Source organism: Protopterus annectens, chromosome 11.part0 (assembly GCF_019279795.1).
Source record: "Protopterus annectens isolate FY-2018-M chromosome 11.part0, PAN1.0, whole genome shotgun sequence".
In the NCBI taxonomy this organism is placed as follows: domain Eukaryota; kingdom Metazoa; phylum Chordata; order Ceratodontiformes; family Protopteridae; genus Protopterus; species Protopterus annectens.
In genome coordinates, this window is record NC_056745.1 from 1187068999 (window position 1) to 1187089700 (window position 20702).

A 20702-nucleotide genomic window follows, 5' to 3' on the forward strand; every position below is an offset into this window, starting at 1 on the left:
CATCAAGGTACCAGCAACTCTAACTATTTAAATTGGTTAGGAAGGACCCCACTACCACCACTTACCTTTATTAAGTTCCTACATCAGTGCCATGTTTCCACTTGTAGATTATAAAAACATTTTTTTTTCTCAATGAAATTATTATTTTACATATAAATTCACATATGAGAGATTACCCCACTCGGGCATTTGTTGCAAAGCCACGAATGAAAGGGAAGACAAGATGAATGGGGCAGTTTGGATTATGCTACAAGAGGGCTAAGTGCAGATACGTCCCTAAGTCTCGAGGCTGAAAATAATTCAGTTGTGCTTTTTTTTTCTCACTGTATAATGAGGGACTGGAAAAGGGGCGCATAAAAGCTCATACGCAAATCTCCTATGGGAGGTTGCTATGGTTTCGGGGGGTCACATGCGCGTGGTTCCCCTGCTTAGAAAGCCATGCAGAGATGCTACATGGTACCACGTGCTGTTGTCAGTCCGCACTGAAAGGAGAAGAGAAAACACCGACGGGGGAAAACCATCATGAGACATCATCCGACTGGGGTACTGTCCTTGTAGATTGGGGTTTAAGACACCTAAAACATACTAATAATCAGCCCACGTCAGATCTGCAATGAAATAGCGCTGCACCAAGGGAGTTAGGGTCGTGTTAAATTGGCGGTGTCATATTCGACAAGGGATCGCCGATCTGTTATTTTTGTCCAGTTTCTACTTTAGATTGCTATAGGAATGAGTATAGAAATCCCTGCAGGACTGACTGAGCTGTTGCAGAGCTTTACCGTGGAGGTGCTGAGAAACCAGCCGGGTGACCTGCTCGAATTCGCCTTGCAGTACTTCACCAAATTGAAAGAGAATCAAAGTAAAGGAGCAGCTTTCGGCCATGAGAGGAACACCGCTTTCAGACCTTCCAGAGGGGTTAACTTTGCCGATGAACCCATGCAGACAGATTCGGAAGACGGGGAAGATGACGAGGATGAAGAAGAATTTACAGGTATTATTAAACCTCTGAACAAGCACTTGCAACGTTTGGGCAGAACCAGATGGCTTTTGGTTGGCCATGACAAAAAAACTGATATGCAATCCAGTATCCTAAAGCATTTTGGATTAACACGTTTAGCGACACCGTTTTAGTTGGCCTTTCCTTGTTTGCCGCTATCTGTATGTTGGAAGAGAGCTTTATGAATTATTTGGTGAAATTGGTGGATATTTATTTAGGCATTGACCAAGTTTCGGCTTCATGTACTCTGCACCGGTGTCTAGGTGTCTGTTTTATCTCATTGAGCTCCAAAGTGCCACTGCAAAAAAAAGGTGGTGGTTGCTGCAGGATGCTTCCTCTTAGACTCGATGCGTATGTCTGTCATGCCTGAGGTTATAGTTTGGGTGTTTTAAATTCCAAAGGCTACGTGGTAGAAACTGACATTTTTATCAGGTTTTAGTATTGATGCAAGTATTTATTTTCACAGTGACCACGTCTCCCTCTATTGCAAATTCCACCGTTTGAATTTCAAATCAGAAATTGATGTTCAGCCCCCTGCAATCATGCTGCTGGGATAGTTTATGCAATTACCCAATGATGTGCTCATGTGTTGCACACATAAAGCTCAACTGTACTTTTGGATCATTTTTTAAGGAGAGGAATGTGGGTGCCTTTTGAAGAATGACTGTCTCAGGAAGCTATATTATTTGCTTTAGATACAGTATATATTTGATTTTCTGTCAGTGTTTAGAATATGTAAATCTGATGTTCTGTGTAGGCGATGTCTTGCATTTTCTTTCCAAATGCATCTTAGCTTCTTTTCTATGGCCATGCCCTAGAGGGGTATTTGAGGTGATATTTTAGGTGGGATTTAGCAGAAATGACTGCCAAGTAAAGGGTCTCCTTCCTAGTTATACTAAAAGATGACCTTGTATTAAAAAGTCAGAGGTGCATTGGCAAAATTCCTTTCATCTCTCTCAAAAATGCCAGTGTTAGTCACCAGAATTTTATGAGATGCAAAAGTGAGAACATAAAGCTTCCTCATCTACTTCAGCATATTGCAAAACAGAGCATAAATGTGCTTAGGAGGCAGCTCCACCCTTAATACTGTTTTACTATCCTCAATTTTGTTGAGTTATACTGTGTTGCAAGTTGGCATGGTGGTTAACAGACCTTAGTTTTGTTGTACAAGTCTACTGTGTTCTTTCTATAATAAGCTGCCATGTTTTTCTTTGATTAGAAAATACTTTTTGTTTATTTGTTATTGTAGTAATATTGCTTTCTAAAATTGTCCAACTTGATCTTTGAAGCAAGGAATAGCAGTGATCTATCCTGGGTTACACCTGTAAAAGGGGGACTGCTGGGTGTGAAGTGCATCTTATTGATAAATGCAAGAAATACCTGTGTCCAACAGGAAATTATAAAATTGCATGTGCGTGTGTATGGGGGCAGGAGCCAAAAGCTCACTTCTGATTCAGTAGGGATTTAAATAAGTAGCAGTCTGGAAAAACGCCTAGATATTTGACTTATATGGACATAATCTCAGCCCATGAATGGTATTAAAGTTATGCAGTCTGACTTGCAGAAGCTAGTCTATCTAGATGACTTATGTTTGTGGTTCATGGCAGCATAGAGCTTGATTGTCAGGGCCTTTGCACCATTGGTATAAGTAATGCAGGTGACAAGAAGGTTACAATCTTCTGATGTTCTGCACTTTCCTTTCCTTCTTTCATCTATGGTGTGTGGAGAAAGCAGTGATTAGGCTTGTAGACAATGTGTATTATGTATATTTTAACATGTGATTTAACATGGAAATGGTTAACATAAACATTAACATGAAAAGGAAACAGTTCTAGGTGCCAAATGGCACTGCAATTGTAAAACCTACAGTGAGTAAATAATTGGACTGGAACTTGCCAAACATGGTCTGTGAAGTTTTACAGAACATATTATTAGACAAGACAGAGTGTACCCTAAAGTACTGGGCATTAGTTTTGACAATGCCTGTACTGTGGAATTAACAAATAGTTTGGCTTAGCTCATTTACATACACTGCTAAATGAAACTATTGTTATTCTAGGGTGAGTTTGAGTCCTAGGAGAAATTGGGTTCAGTGCTAAACTGAGAATTCCCTGAGGTGCATTGTGGAATGTGATTGCTGACTAGAGTGATAGTTTGTCAGAAGTGCAGAGGAGTGAGACCAAAGTGTGACAGGTTACTTCAGAAATGAAGTGTGTGACATTTAGATTTACTCTCAGGACCTAGGGATGCGGCGGAGAGAAGAGAGAAGGTTGTCTGCTGGTAGTCTAGTGTTTCTTCTAATACCTTGCACAGTACTAAGACAGGCCCAGTATATTTATAAAGATTGAGGGTCATTTTGATGTCCATATATAGTAATATTTGTTATTAAGCTTCAGTTTTATGCAGTTTGTATATTGAGGCATGGGGTTCAGCAAATGAAGTCTGAAAACGACGTGCGTTATAACTGTAAAACTCTTAACTGTATTTGCTTAAACTTGTGGACTGAAGTGATTTTTATGTAGCATCCTAACAGTTTATTCACTGATTCACTGTAAAGATTTATGCTAAAATTATCACTTTAAAGGAAATCTTTCTTTATAATTTTGAAATAATTTTGCCCTGTTGGTTTTGTGATACATTTTGCTGTTTTGCAGTTTCTTTCCTGCTGTTTTTGAAGTATTGTGCGGTGTTATTTTGTCCATTTTGTGTGATCAGTACCTGATTGCTTCCACTTTGCCTCAACTCCTGCAGAATATGCAGTTTTTAAAGTAAAAGTTTATGAGGCAAGACCCACTGAAGTCACTGAAATGTCTTGATGTCCTGTCATTTTGTTTTTATAAAATAAAGAAGGAAAGTCATGATTTTAAACTGGCTATTGTCTGTGCGGAGAATTTCTTCTCTGCATTTGTAACAAGTTTGCAAATGAGGTCATACCAAAGAAAACAAAAATTAGCCTCTGGAATGCACATATGGCTTTTTTAGTATAAGCATAATTTTTATATAGGTTCATAGGTTCATACTAGGCTATCTGCCCTAGGGCATTTATAAGCCTAGCCAGAGTGTGTGTGGCTTTCACCACCCCTTAGGATGAGAATACTATACCCATTAGTTTGCTGTGCCTCTGTCCAGCAGTGACACAGAGATGATTCCCGGGGTAAACCTACGATCTCCCATCCACTCGTCAAGATTTCTCTTGAACAGAGTCACTGAGCGGCTCTGCCTCACATGGACTGGGATTCTATCCAGCATTTGGTTTTGATTGTACTTAATTTATAGAGAAAAATACAGATGACAAGACTTTAATGACACAAATAGCTTTCACTATTACTTTGCAAATGTGAATGGAAGAACTTTGTCTTGTCTTTCCTGTTTCCCACGTGAAAAATATGTCTTAGCTTTAACCATGTAGGCTGGGAATTCTAACTTCCTACAGAATGTTATGTAAACTACTATGAAACTACAGTTCATATTTTAAAAAAAGCTCAAGGCAGCAGTTGTGGCTTAGTGACAAAATCCTTATGTCACACGTTTTGGGGGAGGGGGGTTCTGTTCTGATCTTGAACTCTTGTCTATGTATAGTTTTGTATGTTTTCCCCATCTATGCATTGTTATTTTTCTGGGTACTCCAGTAGCCTGGTAAAAAAGATATAGGTTGATAAACTGTAATAAATGCTGAACAATGGGTTTCAAGATTGTTCAGTATTGCCATTTATTACTTAGAGTTTTAACAAATATCCTTGATGGAAAATAAATTAGAATTGCAGATGATAGGTGTTGATTCTGTATGGTATCAGAACCCAAAATTTTTTTAAGTGTCATTTCACCCTTTCTCCATATTGGAGTTATCCCAGGATAGGTTTATCTAGAAGCACAGGTGTGAGGTGAGGCTCTTACAAGGAAGGAGCAGGGGGTGCAAACCCCCCCCCTCAGGTTTCATCATTGTGAAGTATCGACATTTATCACTTTGCAGTTTTAATATAATCCTATACACTTTATTTACTGTTGCCCTTGTTGCTAAGGTAATGACTGAAAAGGGTTCAAGAGGGATCAGTTAGTTCACTTAACCAGTACAATGTACTTTTGTAAACTGTTCTTGATTTATAAATATCCAGCTAAGGTAACAAAAAGTGTACAAATGTAACATCTTAAGGATCCCTACAAATGATTTGCTGTTTTGATATTACACCAAGTTTATTTAGAGGTGAAATATTGTATTTCATTTTACGGGCTAAGTTTTCCTTAAATAGGTAACAAAGTAAAATGGAATATTCCATTTCTGCTTGCACCATAGGTAAGATAACCTCATTTCATTTACCTGTAATGTACCTTCAAGTGCATTTAAGAATGCTGTTTGTAGAGAGTCTTAAGTCACATCAAAGCTAGTAGTTACAAATTCCCTACAAGATATCATGCATATCTAATACCAGACCTCTCAACGTGTGTCTAGGAACATTAGAAAACTTAATTCTACTGTGTCTCAAAATTCTGCTGTCACTATTTTAGATAGCATTATGTGCACCAGTATTTCGAAACAGCGGAAGTTAGCATTTTACTTACAGCATTACTGGTTATAGTACTCAGCTATTAAGTACTCATAACCCCTCTTTTTTGTAGCAGGTGCCGTGCAATCCCCCCTCCCCAGAGGGGGGCTTTGCCCCTTACCCCAGTAGAAAAAGTAACTTTAGGGTATATAAGAATGATTTGTAAATTATTTGCAAACAATGAAAACAATTTCAACATAATATCTTGATGTTCATATTTTTTTTGTATCACTTTTATGTGGTTTGGTATATAATAGATTTATTTTGTCCACTTTTAGTGTAGAAGATTAAGGTTATTATGTGTTAATAGCCTGATTCCTGCAGTCAAGGGTTTGAATCCTTCATTTTCCATTTGCCTACTCTGTGACCATGAGCTAGTCACTTAACCAGACAGCGACCCAGGGCTAAGCCTGTAAAAGGTTCATGAGGATTATTGTTCTACCCCAGTTAACAAAGCCATGAATAAAAATCTTGACCCCTCACACTGTATATAGGTATAGGTAAGTGATAAAAACATCAGTGAGTCATCCAAATCAGTGGTGCTCAGTGTATGGTCCATGTGCTATATGTTTTCTGTCCATGGCCATGGGAGCACCATGTGCCATTTTTCTGTCTTACTTTTTATGAAATACCACCTGTCTTTACATAATAGATAAAATTAGAAAAAAAATGGTCATAAAGGTCCTTAATCAGGGTTCACTCAGCACTACTTAGCTTTGTACAAACTAAACAGAGAACTTAAGTAGGTAAATATCAAGACTTGGTAATATTCTCACAAACAACAAAGAAAAAATTAACCGGCTCAAATAAATTTTAACTTGAGGAAGCATTTTATGTGAAAGCTGGAAGGTAGTTAGAAACACCATTAATTGTGAGCAAATTCAGCCTGTGTTTATTAAAGCCATTTTGTTTTTTCTTTGTTACTTAGTTTTGTCTTTGAATGGTACCTACAACACCGCTGTAACAAAGCCCCTGCCCCACAGTTTTCATAAAGAGAAACAAAAAACAGAACTTTCAGTTTACAAATGGGACATATCTGACAATCCATTTTCAGTTTACACCTGGGACACAACTGACAATCCATTTCTTTTATACACTGTGATGTCAGATATCTATCCTTCTTTTCAGTTGTTTTTTACCCCTTTGTGTTCTGACATTGTCAGACCTAAAAATCAAATGGCTTCCTATACTTCCCTCTTTTATGTTGGTGTCTGGCTTCTTCATTTTTACAAATACATTTTGGGTCATTTGCAAGTACTGATTTAAAGGAAGATTATTGTGCAGCTTTTGGGACTGGTTTTCATTTTAATGTTTTGTTAATCGAATTTCAGTTATTGATTATATTATTTGTGGATTGTGGAATATCATGTAAAGAGAGTTTTCATTTTACTGTCATTAGCAGCATTTGTGACTTGTCCTATATTTTAATGGCTGTTAGTAAAGTATGTGCTTGGGCTTTGGTCTCCTGATTATTAGTGTTATTGCTGGATTATTGTCACTCAGTGCTGCTTCAAAGTAATTTTGGCATAGTTTTAATGCATTTTTGTTTTTTATATATTAAGTAAAACTATTTATTGTTTGAATTCTTGTTTTGTTAAGTGGTTTGAAAAGAGGCAGTATAATGAACCTGAACTGCTCAATTGTCCATAATTTAGGAGAATGTCTCTGATTTTGCCTAATATTTTTGGTGTATTCTGCTATTTATTTATTTATTTATTTATTTATTTTTTGCAGTGTTTGAGGACTGAAATCACTATATAGTGGCAGACATTTCATATTCAGTCTTCATATCTTTCAGGGAATGTGTGTTAATGGAACAACTGTTAGTCTAGCAATTGCAGACCTTTAAGTTTCAGACTTCGTATCTTTCCATAAATACCATTATTCTACCAACTTTCTAAATGTAGAATAGCAATATTTAAACTCCGACTCCGATATTGATTATTTGACCCCCCCCCCATTTATTTTTTGGCGTTGTCCCTGATTATTGATCTAGGAGGTTGAGAGTTCGTAGCTTTCAGAACTGCCAGCCAAATGTTGTGCCAACTTTCTAATGTTCCTGACTTTTGCTCATATGCATGGTCTTTTCCTTGTAAAATCTGTGGTTTTCTGGAAAGTTGTTCATAGGTTCATAGGTAGGTACTAGGCTATTGGCCCTAGGGCCTATACAAGCCTAGCCAAAAATGTACGCTGGCTTTCACCACACAAGAAAATTATGTTTGTGTGCCTCTGTCAAGCAGAACCACAGAAGTGATCCCCAGAGTGAATTTCCTATTACCCATCCAGTCATCAAGATTTTTCTTGAAGAGTGCTAATGAGGAGCTCTGTTTGACATAGATAGGTAGTCTGTTCCAGAGTATGGGAAGTCTCTGGGACAGGAATCTATCCCTCCAGCATGTTCTGTTTATTGTGGTGACAAGGTTTAGGTCCCTAGAGCGTGTAGCTCAAAGGGATTGGAATTTCTTTAAGTGGAGCATGTCCAACAGCTCTGGGTTTGACATAGCTTTGTATGTTAGGCAGAGATCGCCTCTGAGTAGGCGATATGCGACGGAGTAAAGCTGGAGTTTTTCGAGACGGTCTGCGTAAGGCATCTGTTTGAGGCCAGTAATCCTCTGTGTGAGGTATTTTTGCAGCCTTTTCAGTTGTTGTAGATGTCTTGTGAGGTACATACCAAAAGGGGCGTTGTACTCTATAATGGGTCTAATGAGTGATGAGTAGAGGGGAACAATGACCTCTTTTTTTCTGGATGAGAAACCTTTTGTGATGAGGTGTGCCACGTAGAAGGATTTCCTGACCACTGTGGGAATGTGATTATTAAAGGAGAGATTACTGTCCACCTGTGTCCCAAGGTCTCTTATCACACTTTCAGTGTTAAGTAGGCTACCACCTATGTGGTAGTTCATGGGTACAGAGTTTTTACCAAAGGGGATAACAATGCACTTTTTGGCATTGAGCTTGAGACCATGTCTTTGACACCAGGCATCTGTCTCAGTGAGGCCCTTTTGTAGGATGTGTACATCATTAGGAGTTTCGATTATGGCTCCCAGTTTGTAGTCATCTGCAAATTTAGTTAGCGAAAGACCTTCTGTGTTGGCCTGTACTTCAGAGAAGTAGATACCAAACAGGAGAGGACCCAGGACTAAACCCTGTTGTACTCCACTTGTCACTGGTCTGAAGTCTGATTTGGAGTCTGCTACTTTCACAGTGTGGATTCTGTCAGTAAGTCAGTTGGCAACCCATCTTGTGACATAGGGATTTATACCTAGTTTAGTGAATTTATCTATAATTCCACAGTGGGGAATGGTGTTGAACGCCTTGGCGAGATCTAGATGGGCTGTGTGAACCACCTTACCCTCATCTATGGCTTTGGTGACTACTTCAAAGAAGTCTATCAGGTTTAGGAGACATGATCTGCCTTTTACAAACCCAAATTGTGTGGGGTCCAGAGTTTGGATATCTCCAATGTCTTTGTTTATGAGTTCCATGATGATACGTTCCATGGCCTTGCAGACGAGGCTCGTCAGGCTAATGGGGCGGTAGTTCCTGGGGTCTGTTGTGTCCCCCCCTTTGTGGAGTGGGATAACTGTCGCGGTGCGCCATTCAGTGGGCACAAAGCCTGAGGTGAGGCTATGATTGAACATGGTACTTAGGTGGGGTGCCAGTTCATTCTGTAGTTCATGTAGAAGGCAGCCTGGGCTGTTGTCAGGTCCCATGGATGCTGTGTTCTTGGCTTTGGAGAGTGAGGTTTTTACCTGTGCAGCCGTGATTACAGGAACTTTGCATTCTTCCGGTATCAAGATGGGCAAGATTGACATCTCACTTTATTGGGAAATAGTTTTTGTCATCTCTGAACATAAAAGTTTGGACACAAGTCATTTCTTGCTTTACAGAAGTAACTGTCTTTGACATGTCAGAAGTGAAAACAAACGCTTTTTCACCATAGATAATTTTTGAAGCACTGATCTAGACAAGCCTGGGCATTTTAAGAAGGTCTGGTAGTGACAGTCATTTATGTTTCAGACTTCATATCCTTCAGAAAATGCAATGTAAAGCCTGTTCTTCAAACAACTAAGTTCAGATTTTTTTTATACAAGAAACATCTTTATTGAATCATCACTTATGACGTAGGCAGTCATTCATTTATATAAATGAAAACAAACCAGAATGATATATTTTCATTTGCAAACATTCTGCATCATTTATAATCTTCTATACAGTCATTGTCACGTGAACATTATATAGCTCATTCATTTCTCGCTTCCTTTAAATCTCATTCCTCCTCCAAAACATTCTGTATGTATTGTTCCCATAATTCCCAGTTTTTACTATGTAATTTGCTCCCACCTTTTTCTTAAGATCGCACTTTCAGTTCTATTATCTCTGTTACTATATTCACTATTTCTATTGTGGTTGGTTTAGACTTTGATTTCCATTTTCTACTAACTGCTTTTTTGGCAGCCACCAGAATTAAACAAAACAAGGCTTTACTATGTCTAGATTATTCTGATTCTGTAACACAGCTCAAAAAATCATTTCCTTAATTACACCAATTTGCTCACTTAGTATTTCTGGCAGAGTAGTCTGCATGGAATTTTTCAAGTCTGCCAATTCATTACACTCCCAATCTTGAGCTAAAAGGCTGAGAAGGTAAAATGAGTTTTCAGTGGATTGCTCGGTATAATTCTGACAGTGGCAAGAGGAACTGCTATTTTGTGCTATTATTTATGCATTTTTTGATTTAGAACAATCATATAACTGGCTCTAATTAGTTTGTGTGTGTGTGTGTGTGTGTGTGTGTGTGTGTGTGTGTGTGTGTGTGTGTCTGGGTGTGTTTGTACAGTGGCATTGCTTTCAACTGTCCCCGATCATGCCTCAGGTTTTGATGAGTTGTTCACACAGTTTGTGTTTTTTCTGGCAAATTGTTGTGGATTGTAGTCTCTAAATAATGACTAGCATGTGAGTTTCAGACTTTGGATTCTTCAGAAGATGCTTGCAAATGCAAAAATGTTTATGCTCACAACTTTCTAAGTATATTAGATCACTAGTTAAATTCTGTTCCTGATTTGGGTCTTTGTCCCTGATTCTTTTTTTTTCTTTTGCCCCTGATTCTTTTTGAGGTAGAGGTAAGGAGTCATGATGCGTATTTATATGACACCAGCAGCTTTAAATATTTGAATGTGGACATTTGCTCTTTCACTTTTATCCCATACTAATAACAGAAGGATGTATAGGAAGTGACTGCTCTTTTTAGGGTAGGGAGGCAGGCAGTATTTCCAAGTATGTCTTTTTATATTCTTATAAGCATTTGACAATTCAGTTTGTTGGGAAATAATTTTTGTCTGCTTTGAGCATTAAAGATTGTACACAACTTATTTCTTCCTTGAAAGAAAATGAGACTGAAGTTCTTTTCTTAGTCAAGATTTTTATAAAGGTCATCATTGGACCAGAATCTTAGAACAAGCTCTATAATGGCTCAGAGTACCTTGGAACCCATGACTTCTGGAGACCTAGTGGCGGTATTTTGATCATTGATATTATAGCCTTACTTTTTTATTTTATGTATGTATTTATTTATTCTTATTTTGGCAAGATTTTCTGCAAACATGAGCAGATTCAATGACAGTTATTAATGACAGATATAGTCGGTGTATTTAAAATGTACTTATCCGGGTATCACAAATACCTCCCCAGTTTGTTTGATTGTCACTAAAACAGGCAAGATTAGGAGTCATAATTTTTATCGATCTATTCAAAAAATGTCCCATAATCCCTGAAAAAGAAATGTTTTATTTTATTTTTATCCCTGTTATGTGTCTCAAGATCTGTTTTATTTGTATTATGTATATTCCTTTTTAAATACAGGCTGTGTCATGTTTGTAAGATTTGCTCAAAATGTATCTTACTCTGTTGAAATGGTTAGTTATATGTCTTATGCTGTGTAATCGGATTGTGTTACAGTTATTTTTTAGCTGATTCTCCAATGGTATACTATGATGCATCAGTGAGTCATCCAAATCAGTGATGCTCAGTGTATGGTCCATGTGCTATATGTTTTCTGTCCATGGCCATGGGAGCACCATGTGCCATTTTTCTGTCTTACTTTTTATGAAATACCACCTGTCTTTGCATAATAGATAAAATTAGAAAAAAAATGGTCATAAAGGTCCTTAATCAGGGTTCACTCAGCACTACTTAGCTTTGTACAAACTAAACAGAGAACTTAAGTAGGTAAATATCAAGACTTGGTAATATTCTCACAAACAACAAAGAAAAAATTAACCGGCTCAAATAAATTTTAACTTGAGGAAGCATTTTATGTGAAAGCTGGAAGGTAGTTAGAAACACCATTAATTGTGAGCAAATTCAGCCTGTGTTTATTAAAGCCATTTTGTTTTTTCTTTGTTACTTAGTTTTGTCTTTGAATGGTACCTACAACACCGCTGTAACAAAGCCCCTGCCCTACAGTTTTCATAAAGAGAAACAAAAAACAGAACTTTCAGTTTACAAATGGGACATATCTGACAATCCATTTTCAGTTTACAACTGGGACACAACTGACAATCCATTTCTTTTATACACTGTGATGTCAGATATCTAACCTTCTTTTCAGTTGTTTTTTACCCCTTTGTGTTCTGACATTGTCAGACCTAAAAATCAAATGGCTTCCTATACTTCCCTCTTTTATGTTGGTGTCTGGCTTCTTCATTTTTACAAATACATTTTGGGTCATTTGCAAGTACTGATTTAAAGGAAGATTATTGTGCAGCTTTTGGGACTGGTTTTCATTTTAATGTTTTGTTAATCGAATTTCAGTTATTGATTATATTATTTGTGGATTGTGGAATATCATGTAAAGAGAGTTTTCATTTTACTGTCATTAGCAGCATTTGTGACTTGTCCTATATTTTAATGGCTGTTAGTAAAGTATGTGCTTGGGCTTTGGTCTCCTGATTATTAGTGTTATTGCTGGATTATTGTCACTCAGTGCTGCTTCAAAGTAATTTTGGCATAGTTTTAATGCATTTTTGTTTTTTATATATTAAGTAAAACTATTTATTGTTTGAATTCTTGTTTTGTTAAGTGGTTTGAAAAGAGGCAGTATAATGAACCTGAACTGCTCAATTGTCCATAATTTAGGAGAATGTCTCTGATTTTGCCTAATATTTTTGGTGTATTCTGCTATTTATTTATTTATTTTTTGCAGTGTTTGAGGACTGAAATCACTATATAGTGGCAGACATTTCATATTCAGTCTTCATATCTTTCAGGGAATGTGTGTTAATGGAACAACTGTTAGTCTAGCAATTGCAGACCTTTAAGTTTCAGACTTCGTATCTTTCCATAAATACCATTATTCTACCAACTTTCTAAATGTAGAATAGCAATATTTAAACTCCGACTCCGATATTGATTATTTGACCCCCCCCCATTTATTTTTTGGCGTTGTCCCTGATTATTGATCTAGGAGGTTGAGAGTTCGTAGCTTTCAGAACTGCCAGCCAAATGTTGTGCCAACTTTCTAATGTTCCTGACTTTTGCTCATATGCATGGTCTTTTCCTTGTAAAATCTGTGGTTTTCTGGCAAGTTGTTCATAGGTTCATAGGTAGGTACTAGGCTATTGGCCCTAGGGCCTATACAAGCCTAGCCAAAAATGTACGCTGGCTTTCACCACACAAGAAAATTATGTTTGTGTGCCTCTGTCAAGCAGAACCACAGAAGTGATCCCCAGGGTGAATTTCCTATTACCCATCCAGTCATCAAGATTTTTCTTGAAGAGTGCTAATGAGGAGCTCTGTTTGACATAGATAGGTAGTCTGTTCCAGAGTATGGGAAGTCTCTGGGACAGGAATCTATCCCTCCAGCATGTTCTGTTTATTGTGGTGACAAGGTTTAGGTCCCTAGAGCGTGTAGCTCAAAGGGATTGGAATTTCTTTAAGTGGAGCATGTCCAACAGCTCTGGGTTTGACATAGCTTTGTATGTTAGGCAGAGATCGCCTCTGAGTAGGCGATATGCGACGGAGTAAAGCTGGAGTTTTTCGAGACAGTCTGCGTAAGGCATCTGTTTGAGGCCAGTAATCCTCTGTGTGAGGTATTTTTGCAGCCTTTTCAGTTGTTGTAGATGTCTTGTGAGGTACATACCAAAAGGGGCGTTGTACTCTATAATGGGTCTAATGAGTGATGAGTAGAGGGGAACAATGACCTCTTTTTTTCTGGATGAGAAACCTTTTGTGATGAGGTGTGCCACGTAGAAGGATTTCCTGACCACTGTGGGAATGTGATTATTAAAGGAGAGATTACTGTCCACCTGTGTCCCAAGGTCTCTTATCACACTTTCAGTGTTAAGTAGACTACCACCTATGTGGTAGTTCATGGGTACAGAGTTTTTACCAAAGGGGATAACAATGCACTTTTTGGCATTGAGCTTGAGACCATGTCTTTGACACCAGGCATCTGTCTCAGTGAGGCCCTTTTGTAGGATGTGTACATCGTTAGGAGTTTCGATTATGGCTCCCAGTTTGTAGTCATCTGCAAATTTAGTTAGCGAAAGACCTTCTGTGTTAGCCTCTACTTCAGAGAAGTAGATACCAAACAGGAGAGGACCCAGGACTAAACCCTGTTGTACTCCACTTGTCACTGGTCTGAAGTCTGATTTGGAGTCTGCTACTTTCACAGTATGGATTCTGTCAGTAAGTCAGTTGGCAACCCATCTTGTGACATAGGGATTTATACCTAGTTTAGTGAATTTATCTATAATTCCACAGTGGGGAATGGTGTTGAACGCCTTGGCGAGATCTAGATAGGCTGTGTGAACCACCTTACCCTCATCTATGGCTTTGGTGACTACTTCAAAGAAGTCTATCAGGTTTAGGAGACATGATCTGCCTTTTACAAACCCAAATTGTGTGGGGTCCAGAGTTTGGATATCTCCAATGTCTTTGTTTATGAGTTCCATGATAATACGTTCAATGGCCTTGCAGACGAGGCTCGTCAGGCTAATGAGGTGGTAGTTCCTGGGGTCTGTTGTGTCCCCCCCTTTGTGGAGTGGGATAACTGTCGCGGTGCGCCATTCAGTGGGCACAAAGCCTGAGGTGAGGCTATGATTGAACATGGTACTTAGGTGGGGTGCCAGTTCATTCTGTAGTTCATGTAGAAGGCAGCCTGGGCTGTTGTCAGGTCCCATGGATGCTGTGTTCTTGGCTTTGGAGAGTGAGGTTTTTACCTGTGCAGCCATGATTACAGGAACTTTGCATTCTTCCGGTATCAAGATGGGCAAGATTGACATCTCACTTTATTGGGAAATAGTTTTTGTCATCTCTGAACATAAAAGTTTGGACACAAGTCATTTCTTGCTTTACAGAAGTAACTGTCTTTGACATGTCAGAAGTGAAAACAAACGCTTTTTCACCGTAGATAATTTTTGAAGCACTGATCTAGACAAGCCTGGGCATTTTAAGAAGGTCTGGTAGTGACAGTCATTTATGTTTCAGACTTCATATCCTTCAGAAAATGCAATGTAAAGCCTGTTCTTCAAACAACTAAGTTCAGATTTTTTTTATACAAGAAACATCTTTATTGAATCATCACTTATGATGTAGGCAGTCATTCATTTATATAAATGAAAACAAACCAGAATGATATATTTTCATTTGCAAACATTCTGCATCATTTATAATCTTCTATACAGTCATTGTCACGTGAACATTATATAGCTCATTCATTTCTCGCTTCCTTTAAATCTCATTCCTCCTCCAAAACATTCTGTATGTATTGTTCCCATAATTCCCAGTTTTTACTATGTAATTTGCTCCCACCTTTTTCTTAAGATCGCACTTTCAGTTCTATTATCTCTGTTACTATATTCACTATTTCTATTGTGGTTGGTTTAGACTTTGATTTCCATTTTCTACTAACTGCTTTTTTGGCAGCCACCAGAATTAAACAAAACAAGGCTTTACTATGTCTAGATTATTCTGATTCTGTAACACAGCTCAAAAATCATTTCCTTAATTACACCAATTTGCTCACTTAGTATTTCTGGCAGAGTAGTCTGCATGGAATTTTTCAAGTCTGCCAATTCATTACACTCCCAATCTTGAGCTAAAAGGCTGAGAAGGTAAAATGAGTTTTCAGTGGATTGCTCGGTATAATTCTGACAGTGGCAAGAGGAACTGCTATTTTGTGCTATTATTTATGCATTTTTTGATTTAGAACAATCATATAACTGGCTCTAATTAGTTTGTGTGTGTGTGTGTGTGTGTGTGTGTGTGTGTGTGTGTGTGTGTGTGTGTGTGTGTGTGTGTGTGTCTGGGTGTGTTTGTACAGTGGCATTGCTTTCAACTGTCCCCGATCATGCCTCAGGTTTTGATGAGTTGTTCACACAGTTTGTGTTTTTTCTGGCAAATTGTTGTGGATTGTAGTCTCTAAATAATGACTAGCATGTGAGTTTCAGACTTTGGATTCTTCAGAAGATGCTTGCAAATGCAAAAATGTTTATGCTCGCAACTTTCTAAGTATATTAGATCACTAGTTAAATTCTGTTCCTGATTTGGGTCTTTGTCCCTGATTCTTTTTTTTTTCTTTTGCCCCTGATTCTTTTTGAGGTAGAGGTAAGGAGTCATGATGCGTATTTATATGACACCAGCAGCTTTAAATATTTGAATGTGGACATTTGCTCTTTCACTTTTATCCCATACTAATAACAGAAGGATGTATAGGAAGTGACTGCTCTTTTTAGGGTAGGGAGGCAGGCAGTATTTCCAAGTATGTCTTTTTATATTCTTGTAAGCATTTGACAATTCAGTTTGTTGGGAAATAATTTTTGTCTGCTTTGAGCATTAAAGATTATACACAACTTATTTCTTCCTTGAAAGAAAATGAGACTGAAGTTCTTTTCTTAGTCAAGATTTTTATAAAGGTCATCATTGGACCAGAATCTTAGAACAAAGCTCTATAATGGCTCAGAGTACCTTGGAACCCATGACTTCTGGAGACCTAGTGGCGGTATTTTGATCATTGATATTATAGCCTTACTTTTTTATTTTATGTATGTATTTATGTATTCTTATTTTGGCAAGATTTTCTGCAAACATGAGCAGATTCAATGACAGTTATTAATGACAGATATAGTCGGTGTATTTAAAATGTACTTATCCGGGTATCACAAATACCTCCCCAGTTTGTTTGATTGTCACTAAAACAGGCAAGATTAGGAGTCATAATTTTTATCGATCTATTCAAAAAATGTCCCATAATCCCTGAAAAAGAAATGTTTTATTTTATTTTTATTCCTGTTATGTGTCTCAAGATCTGTTTTATTTGTATTATGTATATTCCTTTTTAAATACAGGCTGTGTCATGTTTGTAAGATTTGCTCAAAATGTATCTTACTCTGTTGAAATGGTTAGTTATATGTCTTATGCTGTGTAATCAGATTGTGTTACAGTTATTTTTTAGCTGATTCTCCAATGGTATACTATGATGCAGCAGGAATGATTTTGTTGTGGCTACTTCATGATTTTTTCCTGAATCTAGCCGTGTGTTTTGTTAATAGGATGTGTCTTGTATATAGTGTTCATTTAAGTTTGTAAAGACCACACTTGCATACTTTGAAATGCATTGAATAATTCAGTTTGACCACCCTAGTATAAATAGCAGTAATTCAACAATTTTTAGTTTGGGTGCTGCTCTTTAGGTATTGCTGTTTGGTGACACTCAGGTACTTTCAAGTATTTCTACCTCTCTTACATTATCTTATGCAAGAGGATGGTATTAGTAACTTACCATTTTCCTGCCTACATAAGATCACACTGCTTAAAAAAATTGCAGTGTTGAATTATGTGACTTCCTTTATGCATCAGATCTAATTATACTTCACAGTTGTGATCTGTGTCACTAAAAGAAGTTATTCCTAATTCCAGATGTAGGTATTGTATTCATTGATGGGTATGAGAAGGAAAGACTACAGTGTCAGAATGACTCCTCTGGTTCTTGAAGGCATTTTCTTGGTAATTAACTGGGCCAGATAGAAGGATTTCCTGTCTGTGGTGGAAACATAATTATTGAATGAGAGAAAAGTGTCCACTTTTTGGCATTTAAGACCATTTTATGTATGCCAGGTACGTGCACATTCCAGCCCTTGCTGGGACTGTATAGTATCAGTGGAGGAGAGGATGAGGGTGTCCAGCTGCAGTCATCAGCAAACTTGGTGAGCCACACTTCTGGGGTAATGTGCTGGATGTCTGCAATATAAATTTGAAAGAAGAGGTCCCAGCACTGATCCTTGTGTTATTCCACTTGCTACAATTTTACGTTCAGCAAGGCTGCCAGCAATTTTAGCAACCTGGGATCTTTCAGATTGTCAATTTGCAATCTATTGGAGTTTACATTAAGTTTTTCTAAATTTTTAATGGGTCCATATTAGATAATCAAACTTTCAAAAGTTTGACTGTCATATGGTCGATACCATATGATTGAATTTTTGAAAGTTTGAACATTTTAACGGAGATCTCTGTACAGTGCGGAATAGGAAGATTTCCCTTTTCTGCACTATAGTGCAATCTCAGAGTTGGTATATTTAAAGAGCGGGGGGCTTGCCCCCCTGCTTAAAACTTTTAGGTAGGTTATTTGTGTAGTATATTTTTTATTAGATATTTGAACTTTTAAAAATGCAATCATATAGTGTCGACCATATGACAGTCAAACTTTTGAAAGTGCGATTATCTAATATAGACCTTTTTTTAACAATACCAGTATGGGAAATAGTGTCAAAAGCCTTGGCCAGTTTGAGACAGGTAATGTGCACTGAACGACCACTGTCCACAGCCTCTGTAACCTTTTCAAAGAAATTTACTAGGTTCAGGAGACAGGACCTGCCCTTCACAAAATCAGATTGATCAAAGAAGTGAACGCAATGGAATGTGAACAACCTTCTAAGTAAATAATAAAGAGAAAAAACATTGTTCTCCTGCACCTCCTATACCCCCCCCCCCCCACTGAGAGCAAACCACCTGGGGAAAGGAGAAATCCCTGGGACAGTGCAACCCCAATCTTCACTGAAAAAGCTGGTGGTCACACAACACACTTGTAGTTGCTCATATGAGTGTTGATTATTAGTATGTTGAGCACAAGCGCGGTTCCCATTTAACCTCATGTTAACACTCAGCATCGTGCACCAGATTTGTGAAGAATCCAGTCAGTAATTTTCTTAAAGTCCTGATGCAAACACAACTAGTCATTATAGGTCAGTCTTTCTACCTCCCTAACTAGCCAGAATGTTAGGAAAGATGGTGGTGCTGGAAACTGTTGAATATCTGGATAATTATGAGTTGGTAGACGAACAAAATTATGAATTTGAGCTGGGCAGGAGAATCAGCACTGCCACATGACCAATAACCAAGTCATTCCTTGGGAAGGTGGACAAGTGTCTCCACTGGAGTCATTGTCAGTTACCCTACCAAGCCATTTGGCAGGGGTGATAGTGACAATCAGAAAATCAGTAAAAGTTCTGAATTTGCATATTTCTCTTAGAATGAATATTGAGAGCATTTTATTTCAGCTAGCATGGCCAGCTAGCACCCGTCTTTTTAGAAATTAATTTAGGACTGATAATTTGTCTGTTGCTTTTCAGAGTTTATATTAGCAGAGTTACATAGGACCTTTCTTCCCTGCATGCTGCACAGTATTTAAGTCATCAGGTGTTTCATAGGACCTCTTCATTAGCACTGAGTATGAAATTAGGATTTTAGAATGACATCCACTCTGACTGACTGGTGTTTTGATAAGCACTGTTTTGCCAATGCCAATAAAACTAAAACCATACTGTATGCGTCTTCTACTAGAATGGACAAAATTCCACCCATATGTAACATTTACAACCCCAGCAGTAACTTGGTCTGGCCAAGATCTTAACTCTACAATACTTATATTAGAAACAGTACAGGTACCTGTGCCCAAAGGTTGGAGTGTCAGTAGGTAATGTGGTTTTGATGCATCAGGGTCAGCTATGGCCTACTAGCTGTTTGCTGTACACCTTTACAACTAGTGTGTCTTTCAAAATGACTTGATAAGAATAATTCTGCATCACAGAGGGAATAGCACTGTGACTCATTGAAAACTAGGTGTCCTCTGCCATTGGAGTAGATAGATCTTTTACTCTTCAACCTACTCTACAAGCTCCAATATTAAGAACTGCACAACTTTACGGAGATAGGTGGCAATACCTTGTGAAACTGTGTAGATCATCTGATGATGGAGAAATTTACCAGTTACGTCACATCCCAGTGCACAGCAGAAAATGTGACTGGGCCTTTTTTGAAGTTCCTCCATATGTTAAGGAATCAGCTAACAGTACAAGTCAAGGAGGCACTATTTGGGATGAGACCAAACAACTTCTTTAAAATTAAAGCATCAGTACCGGTAGAAAGCCAGCTTCTTGAACACAGGCTTCTGGTCTTTTTGCTTTTTTCTACCTAATAGGCTGACCTGTCACCAACACATTTTTCTTCTGACATGGTACACCACACCCATCCCCTCCATCACAAACACAGACACACACACACAGACGCATATATATATATATATATATATATATATATATATATATATATATATATATAGTTATATATATATATATATATTTATATATATATATATATATATATATGTATGTACACACACACACACACACACACATATATATATATATATCCGTATATGTATATATGTATATATATGTATATATGTATATGGATCTACTTCACAATGCCGAAATTCAGAATACCGACAACCATATAGCCTGGTGCCAGAGCCATGGCCTAAAGTTAAATGCCAAGAAATGCATAGTCATACCCTTCGGGAAAAATAAGGTTACCCCTAGCTACCATATAGGTGGCAATCCCCTGAACACAGAAGAAGTTATTAGGGACCTGGGAACCCAGGTTGACAGTAGCCTTTCATTCGACACTCATATTGCTAAAGTAGTTAGGAAGACCTTCTACATTGCCCACCTTATCATGAAGGGATTCACATCTAGATCAAGGGAAGTCATAGTCTCCCTATACTCATCACTCATCAGACCAATGATCGAGTACAATGCCCCATTCGGAATGTATCTGACCCGACACTTGCAGCAGCTGGAGAGGCCACAAAAGTTCCTCACCAAAAG

General features: G+C 37.9%; 1 protein-coding gene across 1 annotated transcript in view; it reads left to right on the forward strand.

Annotated features, from left to right (window-relative positions):
• Nucleotides 1–274: 274 nt before the first annotated feature.
• The window catches only part of PRKAR2B (protein kinase cAMP-dependent type II regulatory subunit beta), a 1491604-nt gene continuing 1471176 nt past the window's right edge, over nt 275–20702 (forward strand). The window contains exon 1 of the mRNA XM_044088539.1: nt 275–991. Within this exon, the coding sequence (XP_043944474.1) occupies nt 730–991 (262 nt within the window). The 5' untranslated portion in view covers nt 275–729. The remainder of the gene's footprint in view (nt 992–20702) is intronic.